This window comes from Trachypithecus francoisi, unplaced genomic scaffold, assembly GCF_009764315.1.
Source record: "Trachypithecus francoisi isolate TF-2019V2 unplaced genomic scaffold, Tfra_2.0 Lachesis_group10, whole genome shotgun sequence".
Taxonomy (NCBI): domain Eukaryota; kingdom Metazoa; phylum Chordata; class Mammalia; order Primates; family Cercopithecidae; genus Trachypithecus; species Trachypithecus francoisi.
The window spans coordinates 29,651,577-29,667,876 of record NW_022681455.1 but is presented as its reverse complement, the minus strand read 5'-3'; the positions used below and the strand labels follow the sequence as shown (position 1 = coordinate 29,667,876).

At 47.4% G+C, this 16,300-nt stretch overlaps 1 protein-coding gene and 1 long non-coding RNA gene across 2 annotated transcripts in view; one reads left to right on the top strand and one right to left on the bottom strand.

The window, feature by feature from the left end:
• LOC117088398 overlaps positions 1-13,486 on the top strand; it is a 42,681-nt gene extending 29,195 nt beyond the window's left edge. The window contains exons 4-7 of the mRNA XM_033219655.1: positions 4,019-4,208; positions 8,365-8,618; positions 8,989-9,162; positions 9,309-13,486. Of these exons, the coding sequence (XP_033075546.1) occupies positions 4,019-4,208; positions 8,365-8,618; positions 8,989-9,162; positions 9,309-9,592 (902 nt within the window). The 3' untranslated portion in view covers positions 9,593-13,486. The remainder of the gene's footprint in view (positions 1-4,018; positions 4,209-8,364; positions 8,619-8,988; positions 9,163-9,308) is intronic.
• Positions 2,953-4,023, bottom strand: LOC117088429. The gene is made up of 2 exons (XR_004439212.1): positions 3,798-4,023; positions 2,953-3,146 (listed from the first exon to the last, which is right to left on the bottom strand). It is a non-coding gene; the product is annotated as an uncharacterized LOC117088429 (long non-coding RNA).
• Positions 13,487-16,300: the final 2,814 nt, after the last annotated feature.

The window sequence follows — 16,300 nt, the reverse complement described above, 5'->3', positions numbered from 1 at the left end:
TTCCAGGTAGCTTACTGCAATAAACCTAATTAATAAATATACATGAATTATTTAAAAACCAACAGTTAGAAAAAGATAAACTTAAAATATTAAAGCAGTGGTAAAGATAGAACATTGCTAGGCAAAAAGGAACCTCTGAAACATTTGCTAAAATGGAGTTGACTGTTTACCTAGCCATGGATTTGTTGGCTCACAATTTTATTGCATCAGGGAGCCACAGAGAGGGGTGACAGTGCAGGTCACCTGGCCCTTGCTTCCTGTTTCAGGAATATTTTCTTGTTTTACACTTAAAGTTAAAGCAAATTATGTAACTGTAATTTGTTCAAAACTGAAGTCAACACCTAAAAAGTCAGAAAGTAAATGTACAAACCCCAGGGGTCTAAGGACAGTCTACATTTCTCCCCGAAAATAGCCTCACCCTGCACTATTGAATGGAGAGGGTCCTTTCCAGGGGCCCTAAGATGCAGGGGCGATTGGGCTGCAGCCCTAGCTAGAGGTGTCCTTCTTTATACCTGCAGTTTCCTTACGCCTGGCAGCCAACTTCAGTGATCTCACCTGAGCTAGGAATTCTTTTTTTTGATAGTGGTTCTATTTGAGCCATTGTATAGATTTAAAAATGTGACATGGAAATTTTGCTATAATAGTTTTTCTTTGATGGAATTTGACATGCATGTTGGCTCTGGCTTCCCTGTCGGTCCCAGGAGGGAATGGAGTGTCCTGCACTTTTTTTTCAAGATCAAGATTTTTTTCCATGTGTAGAAGGAATCAGGAGAGTTGGAGTCAGGGGCCCCTCCAATGTCACCCTCCTCTCTAATGCTTTTCAGGGTGGGGGCCTTGGCTCTCTGCACATCTGATTAATATAATTGTCCCAGCTCCTGAAATAAAAGCACAGGTGCACATAACACTGACTCCTGCCTGCAGTGCCAAGGTGGGGAGGTTTCCTGGATGCCAGGTTTAACACTTTGACTCCCATTCACAGACACACACACACACACACACACACACACTCTCTCTCTCTCTCTCTCTCTCAGACACACATGCTAACTCATACACACAGGCACACAAAATCGCACACACATTCACACACATACTTAGATTCACACACAAGGGCACACACACAGAGGCACACACTCACACAGCCTGGAGGAGCGTTGCGGGATGGGCTGACTTCAGGGGCGGAGTAACAGAATGTCTCAGGTCCCTCTAGGTGGCCTTTGTCTCTTTTCCCTGGAAGTGGAGGAGTCTGTACTCCATGAGGGGACGTCCTCTGAAGAAGGGGGGAGATACTCAGGAGTGGGGTCCAGAGATGGACAGGGATGGGGAAGTGGAGACAAAGTGGAGGGGGCGGGGCAGGAAGAGAGCACGCGAGGAATGGGGAGGGGGAGGACCTTCTAGCGATCAGAAATATCACATGCAGAATTTGGTTCTTGGTTTTTGTGTTTTATTAAGATGGATTTAGTAAACCAGCCGAAGCGCGAGATACGGAGTCTACATTGCAAAGGACGAGTCTTAGTCTCCCCCTAGTTTGAACTAATCAGGAGTAGCTGGGAGAAGGGTGCCAGAAGCCTTGTGTGGGGCGCGCAATGCCGTTTTGCAGCGACCCCATTCTCTGCACCCCACGGACCATGCTGGTCCCCTCCAATCCAACTGGAAGGAAAGGAAGGAGAAATCTGAAGGCTTTGGATCCTTCCTAGCGCGCCTTTTTCTCTGCCACTTATTCCCAGAGTGTCCTTGCCTCTGCTCCGCTACCCCAGCCTCACTATAACAAAGCACATCCTGCGCCCTCTGGCCAGAAATCCTCCTTTGGCCTCTGACTCACTGGTGCCATTTCACTGTGTACTGGCCATTGTCACTGGGTGAAGCTCCAGAGAGCTTGGAGCCCGAGAGAGCTGGATTCTTAGAGCATCGCTGTCTGCACAAACATTCTTGAGATTTCTTCAGATCTGAAAATCAGCCTGAGTTTTTAGACTTGCTTGGAAAGGCTTTGGCCCTTGGAAAAAGGAAATCAACACTCCAGGAACAAGATTTTCCTCGACTTTGTCTCAACCCAAAGACACCATAGCAGTGTAGTTTTCAAACTTGCTTTGAAAATAAATGGGACAGTCAGTGTTTCCCCACTGGATTTTGCGTTTCCCTTTTTATTACAGCCCCCCACTTTTGTAAAATTGTCACATATCTCCCTACTGCACTAAAAACAGCTCTATCAAAGACACTTTGAGGAAGATTTAATGACATGAAAATATGAAGTCCCCTTAAAAGAGAGTTTCTGGAGTTGTGTTTTAATTAACACTTCGGTTTTTAAAATCCTGTAACTATTTGGGTGTGCAGCTTACATTCATAATATTTTCAAACAAATATTTTTCTTAACCACCATACAAATCCAAGTTTATTATTTTTATTTTTAAATTTTCTTTATTTATTTTTGAGACAAGTCTCTTTCTGTCACCCAGGCTGGAGTGTAGTGGTGAGATCCTAGCTCACTGCAGCCTCGAACTCCTGGGCTCAAGCTACCCTTCAGCTTCCAGAGCTGGGATTACAGGCCTGAGCCATTGTGCCTGACCAAAATCCGAGTTTATACTGTAATATAAAATTCCAACATTTCAGAGAAAGCGAAAGTCACAATGTTACCCCAGTTCCTGGGGTCCCTGCCAAAATTTTGGTGAGTAATCCTCCGGGTTTTCCCTACTTAAAATATATATTATGTGAGTGGCATTACTGGTACATCCTTACATCCATACATCCTTATCCTTTTTAAAATGGGTAAAAGTAGGCAGGGCACAGATCTTCTCATAACAATACTTAAAAATTCATCCTCCTCTTTTTAAGGACTGCATGGAATTTTAACGCATGACTGTTCTTTAGAAGACTATGGAAATGTTATTTCTTTATCTCCATTGTGGTAGCAGATATGTGGTTGTGTAAAACAGCCAAACAATACAACTCCATGAGCTGTACATTTCAAATACATACATTTATTGTATGCAAAGTATGTCCCCATAATGGTTTAAAATATTATCCTATTTGAGGTTTGTACTTTGACTTTGTAAAACAAAACCAACCCCTTTTTTTTTGTACCCAAGAGATATACCCTGGCACATCTGGAGGTAGAAGCTCGTGTTCTCTGCAGCTTGACCACCTCGCAGGCTCTGAAATAAGAATAATAAGCCATATATTTACAGATTCACACACAGAGGGAAAAAAAAGCTATGGTAAAAATGTTCATAAATAACAAAACTAGATAAAGGACAAAATTAAAAGTTAGAAATATTAAAACTACATCTTTCAAATATTATTCTCACCTTCACCTTTTCTCTCCCCTTTTCTTCCCCTCCCTTCCTTTCTTCAAACGTCCCCCCCTCCCCCCGCATTCTTCCCTCCTTTCTCCATTCTCTACTTTCGATCCCCATGTAGTCCAGCCTGGAGGCCAATACACTTCACCGCGTCCGCCTGGGGCAGGTCAGGGAAGGGACGTGAGGCAGAGCTATCACCGGATTCCGTGAGCCGCAGCGCCCTGGGCCCCGCTGATCTTGTATCATTTCAGTGACCTTCGCTCCAGTCTTTGATGGGGCCACACTCGGGGAGTAAATTAGGATCCTCACTGAAGGGGCAGGACCCTGGGAGGCTTTTTCCTGGCCTGTTAGTTGTGGGTTTTCCTTCGGACGGTGGAGCCCCTTTCCATCAGAACGGCCCAGAGGCGGGCGCTGCCTTCCCGGGGAGACGGAGCAGCAGGAAGCGTTTCGGATCCTGGAATCCGTTGGCGGCCCGTGGGAGGGACTGAGGCGCATTTTCCTATTCACCCGGCTCGGAATCCACCGCGGTGCTGTTTCAAGCGAGTCAGATTCCAGATCGCGCTCCAGCCCGGACTCGGAATTCCTGCCCTGCGGGTCCGCATTTTCACAGCGGCAGGTGTGAGTGACCCGCAGCTGAAGACCAGAAGCCTGAAGGCAGCTCCGCCCTCCCCAGCCCACAGCGCCGTTATTCCGTTTCTATATCAGTAAACGCATTTCATTTTCCGTAGACCAGGGCGGGGTGACGGGTGATCGCAGTCCTTGCAGTGAACTCCGGTCCACAGACTTGAAAACGCGCGCGGACGCCCAGCGCAGCCTCGTCCTGAGTTACACAAGCGACCGTGCTGGGACGTTTCTCTTTCTTTTCCGGACCCAGCAGTGGCGCCTAAAGTCTGCGAGGAGAAAATGTCCTGTGTGCTGGTAAGTCCAGGAATCTAAGGCAAGTGCTGGGGTGAAAGCGTCGTTGATGGGCCTGAAGAGAAGAGGCTGGAGATGGGATAGAGGGGGAGGGCTTTGGACAGAAAAGACCTGGGAGATTTGTTTGGGGAGGGCAGGCAGGCCTAGACCTGGGGAGCGACTCACCCAAAGTCCAAGATTATCAGGGCCTCCCCTACCCCAAAAAGGGAGGGATTGGCTTCCCGTCTTGTCGTGATCACCTCTAAATGCATAGGAACAAACTTTGCGTATTATTATTATTATCGTCATTGAAGTATTAAAACTCTTTTGGGGGGTTAGCTGAATAAGACCCTTTGCTGGAACTGGCACAGGGAGAAAAAGTCCTCCAGACAGGGTAGACACTGTGGAGGGAAGGGCTTGGGACCAGTGTCAGGAGAGCTGGGTCTGTCTCCCTCTCTACCCTCACTACCCTTGTGACCTTTAGCAGTGTAAATAATCCCTCTAAGGTGGGGACAGGACCCCAGTCCCTGCTGTGCTCAATAAATTATGATGATCAAAATAAATAATCAGTGAATGTAGATGGGAAAACGGAGTAATTGTTAAAACTCTGATGTATGACATTTTCATCTACAGAAAAGTGCAGGCTAGGGGTCTTGGGGAATCGTTAGTAATCATAGGTAGAGTTCCATTTAAAAAAGAATGTTCGTAAGGCTGACGAAGATGGAATGGACACAGTTCCTGATCATGGATGGTTCAATGTCTAATGGGGGTTGGTACCAGATAGTAAATGACAGTTGGACGTGGTGGCACTCGCCTACAGTCCCAACTACTCAGGAGGCTGAGGTGGCAGGATTGCTCCAGCCCCACGGCGGAGCGGGAGCGGCGTGGCGTTTCTGTGGTGTCCGAATGTGTCGCTGCGAGCGCTCTGCGGTCGCGTCGGGGCTCAGGTGCGATGTCGGGGGTGGCGGAACTGAACGCGGCTGGTTGCCGCCACTCCTCAGCCCTGCTTTCTCCTCTCTTTTCAGTCCTCCTCGGGGTCGCGCATCACCCGCCCCCTGCACTTTCTGGTCTCTTCTTGCATTTGGTCTCCTCACCTCTCTTCCACCTCCTCTCACTTTTCGGACAAACCAGCCCTTCTGACGTCCCTGGGTCCCCGAGCTGTTCCTGTGAATGGCATTCGAGGGCCCTTCCAGCTCTGCCGCAGAGGCAGCCACATTTCCCGGTGCTCGGAGCGACTTTCGGGTCCCTGAAGCCCTGTCGTTTCCCTAGAATCCGCGTGTTCTCAGCTCCCCGGCGGGCCGCAGTTCCTGGAGTTGGGGCCCTCCTTTTTTCGGGACCAGGAGCTGGTGCTTCCTGTTGCTGTGGGGACTGTGGGGCTCCTGACTCTCAAACTGAGGGGTTGGAGTCTGCAGGCTCTGGGCAGAGGATTCTTCATGCGACTTCTCCTATCCCCAGCTCATTCTCCCCTGGCCTGCCCTTCCCAGGGTTGTTTCCTCTCTGGCAACCCTCCGCGCTGCTGTGGACTCCAATGATCTAAGGACACCAGGTTCCCTCCAACCTCCTCCCCGTCCCATCTCAGGGCCCCCTGGGTCCTGTTGTCCTCCCTGCTTCCTGCTACCCCTTTCTGTCTGCAGTTCTCTGATCTATTTGTAGGATATCCTCTGCCCTCGTTCCCTGCCCTGCCTCCGCAGGCCCCTCTTGCCTCCCTTATGGGCCATTACTACAAGCAGCCTTCACCCAGTGCTGCCCCTATGCCTCCCCCTTCCCAACTGTCCCTGACCCTAATTTTCTGGTGATGCCTTTTGTCCCGTGGTCTTCCCTCCATCCCACTTCCCTCCAGGCCACTTGAGGGGAGCCCTGGTGCTAATGAAATTTGGGCCTTAGGCAGGGCACAGGGCAGCACAGATGCTTCCTCCCCTCCAGTGCAGGTGTCTGCTCTGGGCCCTGCCTCACGGTGGCCCCTTCCCCACTCCATCCTCAGCCTCACCCTCTTGAGGACCCCACCCTGCAGCACACAGGTGCTGGACCATCCCTCCCTGGTCCCTCTGCCCCTCTCCACCTTGGGACCTTGTGCTGCTCCCACCTCTTGCCCAGCTGCCTTGGGCCCTCAGCAAGTTCTCACCTTCCCCAAACCCCACCCTCCCCCACAGAACCCCTCCCTTCCTGTTCTCAATTTACCCCAAGTTCTCCCAGGGTCTCCCCCACTCCATGCTCATGCCATCCTTTAGTCTTTGCCCTGCCCATCTCCTCGCCCCCACCCAGACCCAACACAGGCTCTCGTCCAAGGGCTCCTTGACCTTCATCCTCTTGGTTCCTTGACCCCAGTGGGCTCTCAGTTCCTAGACTTATCCAGAATCTTCACTTACCACATAGTGGCTGTGGTCATCTCTTCCTCTGGGCCTTCTCCCAGCACCACCTTCCTCCACTGAGGGTTTTGTAACCTGAACTCTCTTTTGGAGTGTGACTGCTCCCCTTCCAGCACCACTCCCCTCTGAAGGCCCTTCCTCAGGCGTGAATCTCACCTCTGCCTTGGTTTTTTTCTCTCTGACCAGGACCCCAACCACTTTCTAATTCTATATTATTGTTTGGTACACTGTGACAATTTTATTTTGTTGTTTAATTGTGGTAAAATATACATATAAACTTCACTATTTTCACCATTTAAAAGTGGACAGTTCAGTGGCATTAAGTACATTCTCATTTTCGTGCATCCTGAAACTCTGTGCCCATTAAACAGTAACTCCCCATTCCTCCTTCCCCCGGGCCCCTGAACCACTGTTCTACTTTCTATCTCTATGAATTTGGCTATTGGGAATTATGCTGCTATGAACATGAGTGTTCAAATATCTTTTTAATGTTCTGCTTTCATTTCTTTTGGATAAACATCCAGTTGTAGAATTTCTGGATCATATGGTAATTCATTGTTTAGTTTTTGGAGGAACCAACACACTGATTTCCATAGCAGGTGCCCCATTTTGTCTTTCCCAATGTAGTACACAGACATTCTAGTTTCTCTACCTCTTTGCCAGACTTGCTGTTTCTCTCTCTCTCTCTCTCTCTCTCTCTCTCTCTCCTCTCTCTCTCTCTCTCTGTGTACGTGTGTGTGTTTGATTATAGCCATCCTAGTTGGTGTGAAGTAGTAGCCCATTGTGGTTTTGATTTGCATTTCCCCAATAACTACTGATGTTGAGCGTATTTTCATGTGTCTGTTGGTCATTTGTATATCTTCTTTGGAGAATTGTCTATTCAAATTCTTTGCCTACACAGTTTTTTTGAGTCTTGTGTTTGTGTTATAGGAGTTCTTTATGTATTCTGGATATTAATCTTTTATTAGATATATGATTTGCAAATATTTTCTTCCATTCTGGTGGCTGCTTTTTCACTCTGCAGATTGTGTTTTTTAATGCTCAATTTTTCTTTTTATTTTGATGAGTCCAACCTACCAATTTTTCCTTTGTTGTCTGTGCTTTGGTGTTATATCCATAAATGCGTTGTCAAAACCTATGTCATGAAGATTATTCCCAATGTTTCATTCTAAGAATTTTTCAGTTTTAGTTCCTGAGTATAGGTCTTTGATTTATTTGGAGTTAACTTGTATATGTGGTGTAAGTTAGGAGTCCAACTTCATTTCTTTTTGTATGTGAATGTCCAGTGTTCCTAGCACTGTTTCTTGAAAAGATGCACTGACCCTCCCTTACTCCCACCTTGTCCACGATGAGCCTTCCTCAAAGGCAGCGGCCCTCGACTCCATCTCACCCTCACCTGTGCAGCACAGCCATGCTGGTCATGGGTCACCCTGAGCCTGGGTCCCTTTCCATTTCCACTCTCTTCTCTGGCAAGACCTTCCTTCCACCACTGCCTTCATGCTCCTCCCTCACCACTGCAGGGCAGCCTCTCTCCTTGGCCTCCTCCCTATACCCTTAGGTGGCCTGTGGCTGCCCCGCCTTGGCACCTGGCCTACATGTTTGCCATCTCCATTCCCCCATCTTCTGTTCCTCAGTCTGCTCCTCCATCCTCCTGCCCTCCCAGTTTTCCTTGTATCTAAAATCCTCATGCTTGTTCCTTTGCCTGTGTGCATTTCCTGCCTCCTCAGGAAGGTCGGGACAGCAGACCTATGTGTTAACTTCAATGTAAAGTTACTTCCAGGAAGAAGTTTCATCTGTGGTTTCCTCTTCCCCAGGGCCCCACAGTCTTCATTACAACCTCACAGTGCTGTCCCGGGATGGATCTGTGCAGTCAGGGTTTCTCGTGGAGAGACATCTGGATGGTCAGCCCTTCCTGCTCTTCAACAGGCGGAAAGGCAGGGCTGGGTCCCGGAACAGTGGGCGGAAGCGGTTCTGGGAGCTGAGACCTGGGACACAGAGACTGAGGACTTGACAGAGAACGGGCCGGACCGCAGAAGGGCCCTGGTATATATCAAAGGCCAGAAAGGAGGTGAGAGTAGGCAGCGGGCAAGAGTGATGGGAGAAGCCTTTTCCAGGAGAGCTGGGGGCAGAGAGCAGGGACCTGTCTGTTCCCACTGGATCTGGCTGGGGTTAGGGGTGAGGAATGGGGGTCAGCGGAGCTCAGCGGGGAGGTGAGCTAGCACTCAGCCCACACAGAAAGGCATGGAGGAGGGCCAGCAAGGGGTCCCCTCTGGTCTGAGTTCCTTACTTGGACTGGAATGGAGAAGTCACTGCTGGGTGGGGGTAGACTTGCATTCTCTCCAGGAGATTAGGGTTTGTGAGATCAGGAAGCCAGCAGCACCAGGGGCTTTAGGCATTCCTACTTTTATGGGTAGCTCTTCCTCTCTCTCAACCTGGAGACTCAGGAATGGACAGTATCCCAGTCCTCCAGAGCTCAGACCTTTGCTATGAACATCACAAATATCTAGAAGGAAGACGCTATGCAGGCCAAGACACACTCCCGCCCTGTATGGGCAGACTTCAGGCAGAAACTACAGTGCATCTGGAATCCTGTGTGGGTGTCAGGAGAACAGGTACTGGGCCTGGGTAGGGGCTTTCCTCTCCGCTATTCCACTAGAGTCACCCCTACCTCCAGCTCCGTCCAGGGAAACTCTCCTTGTGCTATGAATGCATGTGTTTTCTATTGGTGTGTTATATCCTGATTTTTCTCTCTTGTTAGAGCCACTGGAAAAAGACAGTGGCTCAAGGATTGAAGAGTCCAGTGTCATAATCTGGGGAAGCAGTGGGCCCTCTGACAGAAGCCTGAACCTGGGTGGGTGTCAGGCAGGAGAGGAAGCCCCAGGGCCAAGGCTGCCCCATCTGCCTCCCAGCCTGCCCATCCCAAAGAGTTCCTCTGGCCCCACGTACCAGGAGCCCAGGCCTGACCTTCCCCTCCTCAGCATCAATACAGGGATCCCAGAGTATAAACACACAGTCTTTAGGCCCATCCTTCTGCCAGCCTAGAGGAATTGGGCCCCAGGGTGAGGACAGACTTGCAGAAAGTCTGGGGTCCGTGAGGACTTCTACCAGAGTTGGAACAGTGGAGTGGACCAACCCTGTTCCCTGCATCTCCATTAGAGGGGAGCAGGGTTTGGCCACGTGCCTCATTGTCTCTGCCCTTTCTTCTCCAGCCTCCCCTCCCCCACCATCAATGTGACCCGCAGTGAGGCCCTGGAGGGCAACATGACCCTGATATGCTGGGCTCTGGCTTCTATCTCCAGAATATCTCTCTGGCCTGGTGTCAGGATGGGGCGTCTTTGAGCCAGGATGCCCAGCAGTCTGGGGGTATTCTGTCCAATGGGATGGGACCTACTAGACAGAGGTGGCCTGCAGGATTCCCCAAGGAGAGGAGCAGAGGGTCATCTGCTCCATCGGATACAGTAGGAATCACAGCACTCACCTTGTGTCCTCTAGTGAACCTGGGACCACCCTTGGGGGTTCCAACATAAAGAGGATCAGGCCAGGGTGGGGGAAGCAGGAATGACTGTGGCTTTGGTTACCCGGTATGTAACAGGCCCTTTTTTCCAGGGATGGCCCTGGTGCTTCAGAGTTGATGACAAGCCATTCCATATGTTGCTGCTTTCATCATCATTAGTATTATTAGTAGTATTATTATTCTCTGTGTCCTTTGATACAAGAAGAAGACAATATCAGGTGCAGTGGATCCAGGTGAGAAAAGGGGACAGCTGCTAGAGATGGGAAGGTCCCTGGCTGGGCAGTAGGGTCCCCTCATACCTTCTGTACAGATAGGCATGTAGGTGACAAGGCTTCTGGAACAGGCGATGAAAGTTGGGGTATTTGCGAGGGGAATGAGAGCCACGTTGCCATCTACACCCCTGTGAGAAAGAAATTCACCCATTCAAACCCAAAGAATAGACTCAGAGACCCAGAGAACAGTGAAAGAGAGACTTTTAATGACAGTCTTGCAAGATCAGGTGTCTGGAGTGCAGACACACCTGGGACAGTTTCAAAAAACAATTTATTCCCTAGTGTGCAAGTCCCTCCCCCAATTCCTCATTAGCTGAATACTATGGGGTTACAGTCTTCCTGGGCATCACCTATTGGTAGTTGGATTAAGATTTCAAGTATGTTCTTCAGAGTCTTTTTGCTGCATTTTTTGCTGCATTTTGTTGCAGCCCATAATGCCTGGTGACTGTCTCAGGACTCTTTTGGCATTTGACTTATGGCCCTAGTGGCTGCACTTAGGCAATGGCAAGCTAGCCCAAACTAAATTCTTTGGTGAGGTGGGGAGGGGGGTCATTGAAGGGGCCCCGACCAATAAGCTCCTGGACACTGGGTCAAAGGGAAAGCAGGAAGGAGGGGATTGTGGCTTAGTACATTTTGCTTCTTTATCTCTTTATTTCCATGTGGCCTGCTTAAACATATTCTAAGGCACTTATGAAAATGAACCATCATGTGTAGGTTATTTTTTACAGTTTCCTCCTCTTTTTCTTTTTATCCTTTTTGGTCTATTTTCACTTAGATATCTGGAAGTTTTTACTTTCTTCATTATAGGAGGAGGAGTTTAGTTTGACTTTTAATAATAGTAAGTCATTCTGTTGGGACATTAGCGGCATTTGTTTATTAATAGCTGCTTTCATTAACCTTTGTGTTAAGCCCTTCGCACAAGGGATGACACAACATCCTATGGCTGTTAAGACCCCAGCCTTAGGGGTTTTATGAGAGATGTAAGAACTGAAGCTACCATTCCTTTCCATTTTTCAAACCAACCTTCTAACCAGTTAGTAAAAGGGTCGTTTACTCCTGTGTTTTCTGCCAGCTCATTGACTAGAGTTGTTAGTCCCTGCAGTCCCTTTATGATGCTTCCATTTGAGGCAGCATTGTTGTGAATGAAAGTGTCACATTTTCTGCCCAGTATATCGCATGTACTACGTTTCTCTGCTAATATTATGTCCAGTGCAATTCTGTTTTCCCAAGCCATTTAGCTAGTGACCTTTAGTTGTCTGGCTTCTTCCTTAAGGGCATTTGGAGTGTAATTGATGAATCTTTACTGATTATAAGACATGTAATTAATCCAATTTACATTCTTGTTAATAGTTGACCACCAGAAAAGTGCTGACTCAAATCCAGCAGGTATTTGGTTTCATGCTTTAAATTTATTAGGCTGTCCTCTAGGTACTCCTATGGAGTTTAGATAGATAGATAAATAGATAGATAGATGATAGATGGATAGGTAGATGAATAGATAGATAGATATACAAAGTTTTCATCCCCTGATCCGGAAGCCTTGTGTGTATGTGTGTGTGTGTGTGTGTGTGTGTGTGTGTGTATATATATATGCGTGTGTGTGTGTATATATATGTGTATATATATGGGTTAAAATAAATTGCTAAATTTCTCTGATCTCAATGACCATGTGTATTTTTAGCTATTTTATGGAATGCCAGGGTGAACGGAATGGCCAGTTGTACTAAAGCACAAGTCCCGGTCCAATTGGACGGTAACAAGTTATGGAGGGTCCCTTTCCGGATGAGTGGTTGCCTCATTCTGGGTTCCCAGTGACATTTAGGATGTGGGTGCAGGTTGAGAGTTTTCCCACGGGTTTATCGAACTTCACCTTCTGTCTAGAGAGACACAGGAGTGATTTATACTCCCTATAGAGAACGAGGGGATCTGATCTCTGCAAAGTGGGAAAGAGCAATGACAGATTTTACAAGTCTTATTTCCCCATGCATCCTCGTCTTGGTATACAGCCAACATGCAATGCATTCCTTTGGGATTAGTATCCCATCCAAGGGGAAACCGGACCACCTGTGCCTGAGGTTGACCAGCGGCGCACGCATAACAGTTACTTTTATTGAGGGCTTGTGCTGAAAATTCCACCCATTTAACCCAGGCATTTATGTCTCTATATCCTTTTAATTTTTAAAGTCTGCCTTAAGTCAGTTATTTTAATTATTTTTACTCTCTTAGGGTTATTGTTTGGTAGGTTAAAGGAAGTTAATGGGACTGGAGTTATAGTAATTCTGGGTGGGCTTGGGGTAGAGTTGGTGACTAACCTAAAATCTAACTGTTCCATGGAGTTGCTTTTTGAGATATTTATTTTTAATTTATACCTTCAAGTTTTCTGGTTTAGAGTAGCTGGGTTCTTTATGGTAATTAATATAGGATTGCATTTTAAATTTTTACAGTTAGGTGGCATGTGGTTCCTATACAATACTTAAGTTTCCTTTCACCCCTTGTGTTAGGATTAATTCTAACCATATCAGCCCCCAATGTTGGAGCCTGCGTATAGCTTCCTTTTAGGTTTTCCTTAGAATTAGCTTAAAGGGTATCTTAGGTGATCTATACACTTCCAATTTACCTTCCTTCTGTTTTTTTTTTTTTTTTTTTTTACCAGTTTCTTGACCCGAGTGTAACGTGTCCACCCCCAATCAGCTGTTTGTACAGCTGTCTCATTTGATAGGGACCTTCCCAGCTTGGGTGGAGCTTGTCTTCTTTCCAAGTCTTAATTAGCACTGAGTTGCCTGGCTGGAAATAGTGAACTGTGAACTCAAGAGGTGGGGTTTGAGTTACAATTTCTTTTAACTGAAGTTGTTTCCTGGGAGTTCACACAATTCCCACACACTTGTTTAGCAAGGGTGTACATTTCTATACACCCATAATTCTTTAGTATTTCATCACACATGGCCTGGGGACCCCAATGACTTCCCTTACGCAATATAGACATTCGATTTTTTATTATGGGTTTATTTATTATTTCTCTCCCATCAGGGAGCACTCACCTTCCATTCTTAGTATGAGTGGCACCTCTCTTGCTTAGCTTTTCCTCCTCTTTTGATAATTGGGGTTTTAATATCACCTTAGGGATATCTGAGCTAAACAGTTTAAATTTTTCCTCCAGGAGACTTACTTAGCAGCCTTATCTACAAGTTTGTTCCCTACAGCTTCCATAGTGTTTCCTTTCTGATGGCCATTTGCATGAACTATGGCTATCTCTGCTGGAAGCAGGAGGCTTTCTAAAACTTGTCTCCACGTACCAATTCTTTTGCCCTGCTATTGACTAGTCCCTGCTCTGTCCAGATTTTTTCAAAGATGTGTACTACTTTATAGGCATATTGTGAATTAGTATATATAGTGTTTCCTTGGTCTTCTAGGAGCTTTAGGGTCTGGTTAAGAGCATATAATTTATAGGTTTGGGCTGACCAGTTATTGAGTAATTTATCTTTTTCACATAAGGATTGTTTGTTTTTATTAATGACAGCACAACCATTGTGTCCTTTACCATTTATTCCTCAGGATGTCCCATTCACAAACAACCTCATTGCATTATGTAGCAGAGTTTAAGGTTTGCTACTAACTTGAGTTTGATACTCTATGATCTCTAAACAGTTATGGTCTGATGCCTTCTTATTCTCCTCTCTTTTTCATAAGAAACTGGTTGGCATTAGTTTAGGAACCTCCCCAGGGTCCATGGACCCCAGGAGGAACTTGGGGAGGGCAAGAGACTGACCAGCTGGCGTCCCAGAGTGCCCTTGGCCGGGCCCTGCTGGGTTTGGCTTTGGGCCAGCAGCTGCTGGTTTGAAGAGCTGCCAGCCTGTGGCGCCTTCCCTGATGGCACTCTCATTAGCAAAGGCATTTCTGGCTCCGCCCTCCCTTCCTTTTTTTTTTTTTTTTTGCTTCAAAGGCCATTCCTCTCCCCGGCAGGCCTAGAGCTACCCTGCTTGTGTTTCATGCAACTCCCACTGGTGACCCAGCAACTGCAAAGTGTCTCCAGTTTGTCCCGCCCTGGGAGGGGACTTACTGCTTTTCCTCCTCCTGGGCTGCAAGGACCCTTCCCTGGCCCAGCCCAGCTCTGGAAACAGAACTTTTATACATGACTCCTTGAAGTGTTTTGGCAGACTTTTCCCCAGCATGAACTCTCTCTACTTCAGGGATTGCAAACTGCATCCTCTTTTGCCTGTGTTGGTTTTTTGAGTTATTTGAACTGATTATCAGTATTTAAAAGTTATATTTTACATAAAAAGTCAGAATTTTGTTCTCTAACAAAGCAGACAACGCGGGATGGCACTGTGAGAACAGCTGAGCAGCTGCCACAGTTCCCACTCAGCCCTGCAGCCCTCCTTTTTATTGTTTGCCAACCCTGTAGTCATTTGAGTTTACAACCCTAGTGCTGATTCTCCTTATGTAGCCTCCCCAGCTCTTCTGCAGCCTTACTGACAGCTAACTGCCCCTGGTGCCCTTACAACCTCTGAGTAAAACAACAACAAAACCTTAATATCATCTTATTCATTTACTCTTCCATAACTTGAATCCTTTTGACCACCTCCTGACAAATATCCATCTAGTTTTTGCTGTAGGCAACCCATTACACCTCAAGCAGCCTGATCCTAAACTCTTCCACATCCCTTTCTCCCTTATATCCCCCAGTTCCCAGGCTCTGTCCTTCCTCAGTGGTTGCACTGCATGCACCCTTTCCTTGCAGCTCCTTGTTGCTTAACCCCCCTGAAACCTCCCCCAGCCCTGCCAACCTCTCTGCATTCTCTCACTTCATCGTATACTCTTTTTTCCTTTTACCTTATTTGTCTCCCCAGTTTTACCTTCTGTGTTTCTCTTTGATCTCTGTCTCTTTTAGTTTCTCTCGCTAATTTTCCTCTTCTATTCTCTCTGTCATCCCGTTTCCTTTCTCTCTCACACTGAGTTTCTTCCTCTTTCTCTCTCTGGGCATGAGCCGAGCCATGCTGTGCCCTGGCCCCCCTGGTCTGTCTGCAAAAACAGGCAGCTCAAAATGTCCTCACCCTGCGCTATTGAATGGAGGGGGTCCTTTCCAGGGGCCCTAAGATGCAGGGGCAATTGGGTTGCAGCCTAGCTAGAGATCTCCTTCATACCTGCAGTTTCCTTATGCCTGGCAGCCAACTTCACTGATCTCACCTGAGCTAGAAATTTGTTGTTTTGATATTGGTTCTATATGAGCCTTTGTGCAGACTTAAAACTGTGACATGGAAATTTTGCTATAATGTTTTTTCTTTGATGGAATTTGACATGCACAGTGACTCTGGGTTCCCTCTTAGTCCCCAGAGAGAATTTAGCGTCCTGCACTTTTTTTTTCAAGATCCTTGTGTGTAAGAGGGATCAGGAGACTTGGAGTCAGGGAACCCTCCTATCTCACCCTCCTCTCTAATGCTTTCCAGTGAGGGGGCCTTGCCTCTCTGCACATCTGATTAATATAATTGTTCTAGCTCCTGAACAAAAAGCACAGGTGCACATAACACTGACTACTGCATGCAGTGCCAAGGTGGGGAGGTTTCCTGGATGCCAGGTTTAGCACTTTGACTCCCATTCTCACACACACACACACACGTACACACACTCTCACACACATGCTAACTCATACACACAGGCACATACAGTCGCACACACATTCGCACACATATTTAGACACATTCACACACATGGGCACACACACACAGGCACACACTCACACACACACAGCCTGAAGGAGCGTTGTGGGACAGGCTGACTTCAGGGGCGGAGTAACAGGAGTCTCTCAGGTCCTCTCAGTGGCCTTTGTCTCTTTTTCCTGGAGGTAGAGGAGTCTGTACTCCATGAGGGGACGTCCTCTGAAGAAGGGGGAGATACTCAGGAGAGGGGTCCAGAGGTGGACAAGGATGGGAAAGTGGAGACAAAGCGGAGGGGGCGGGGCAAGAAGAG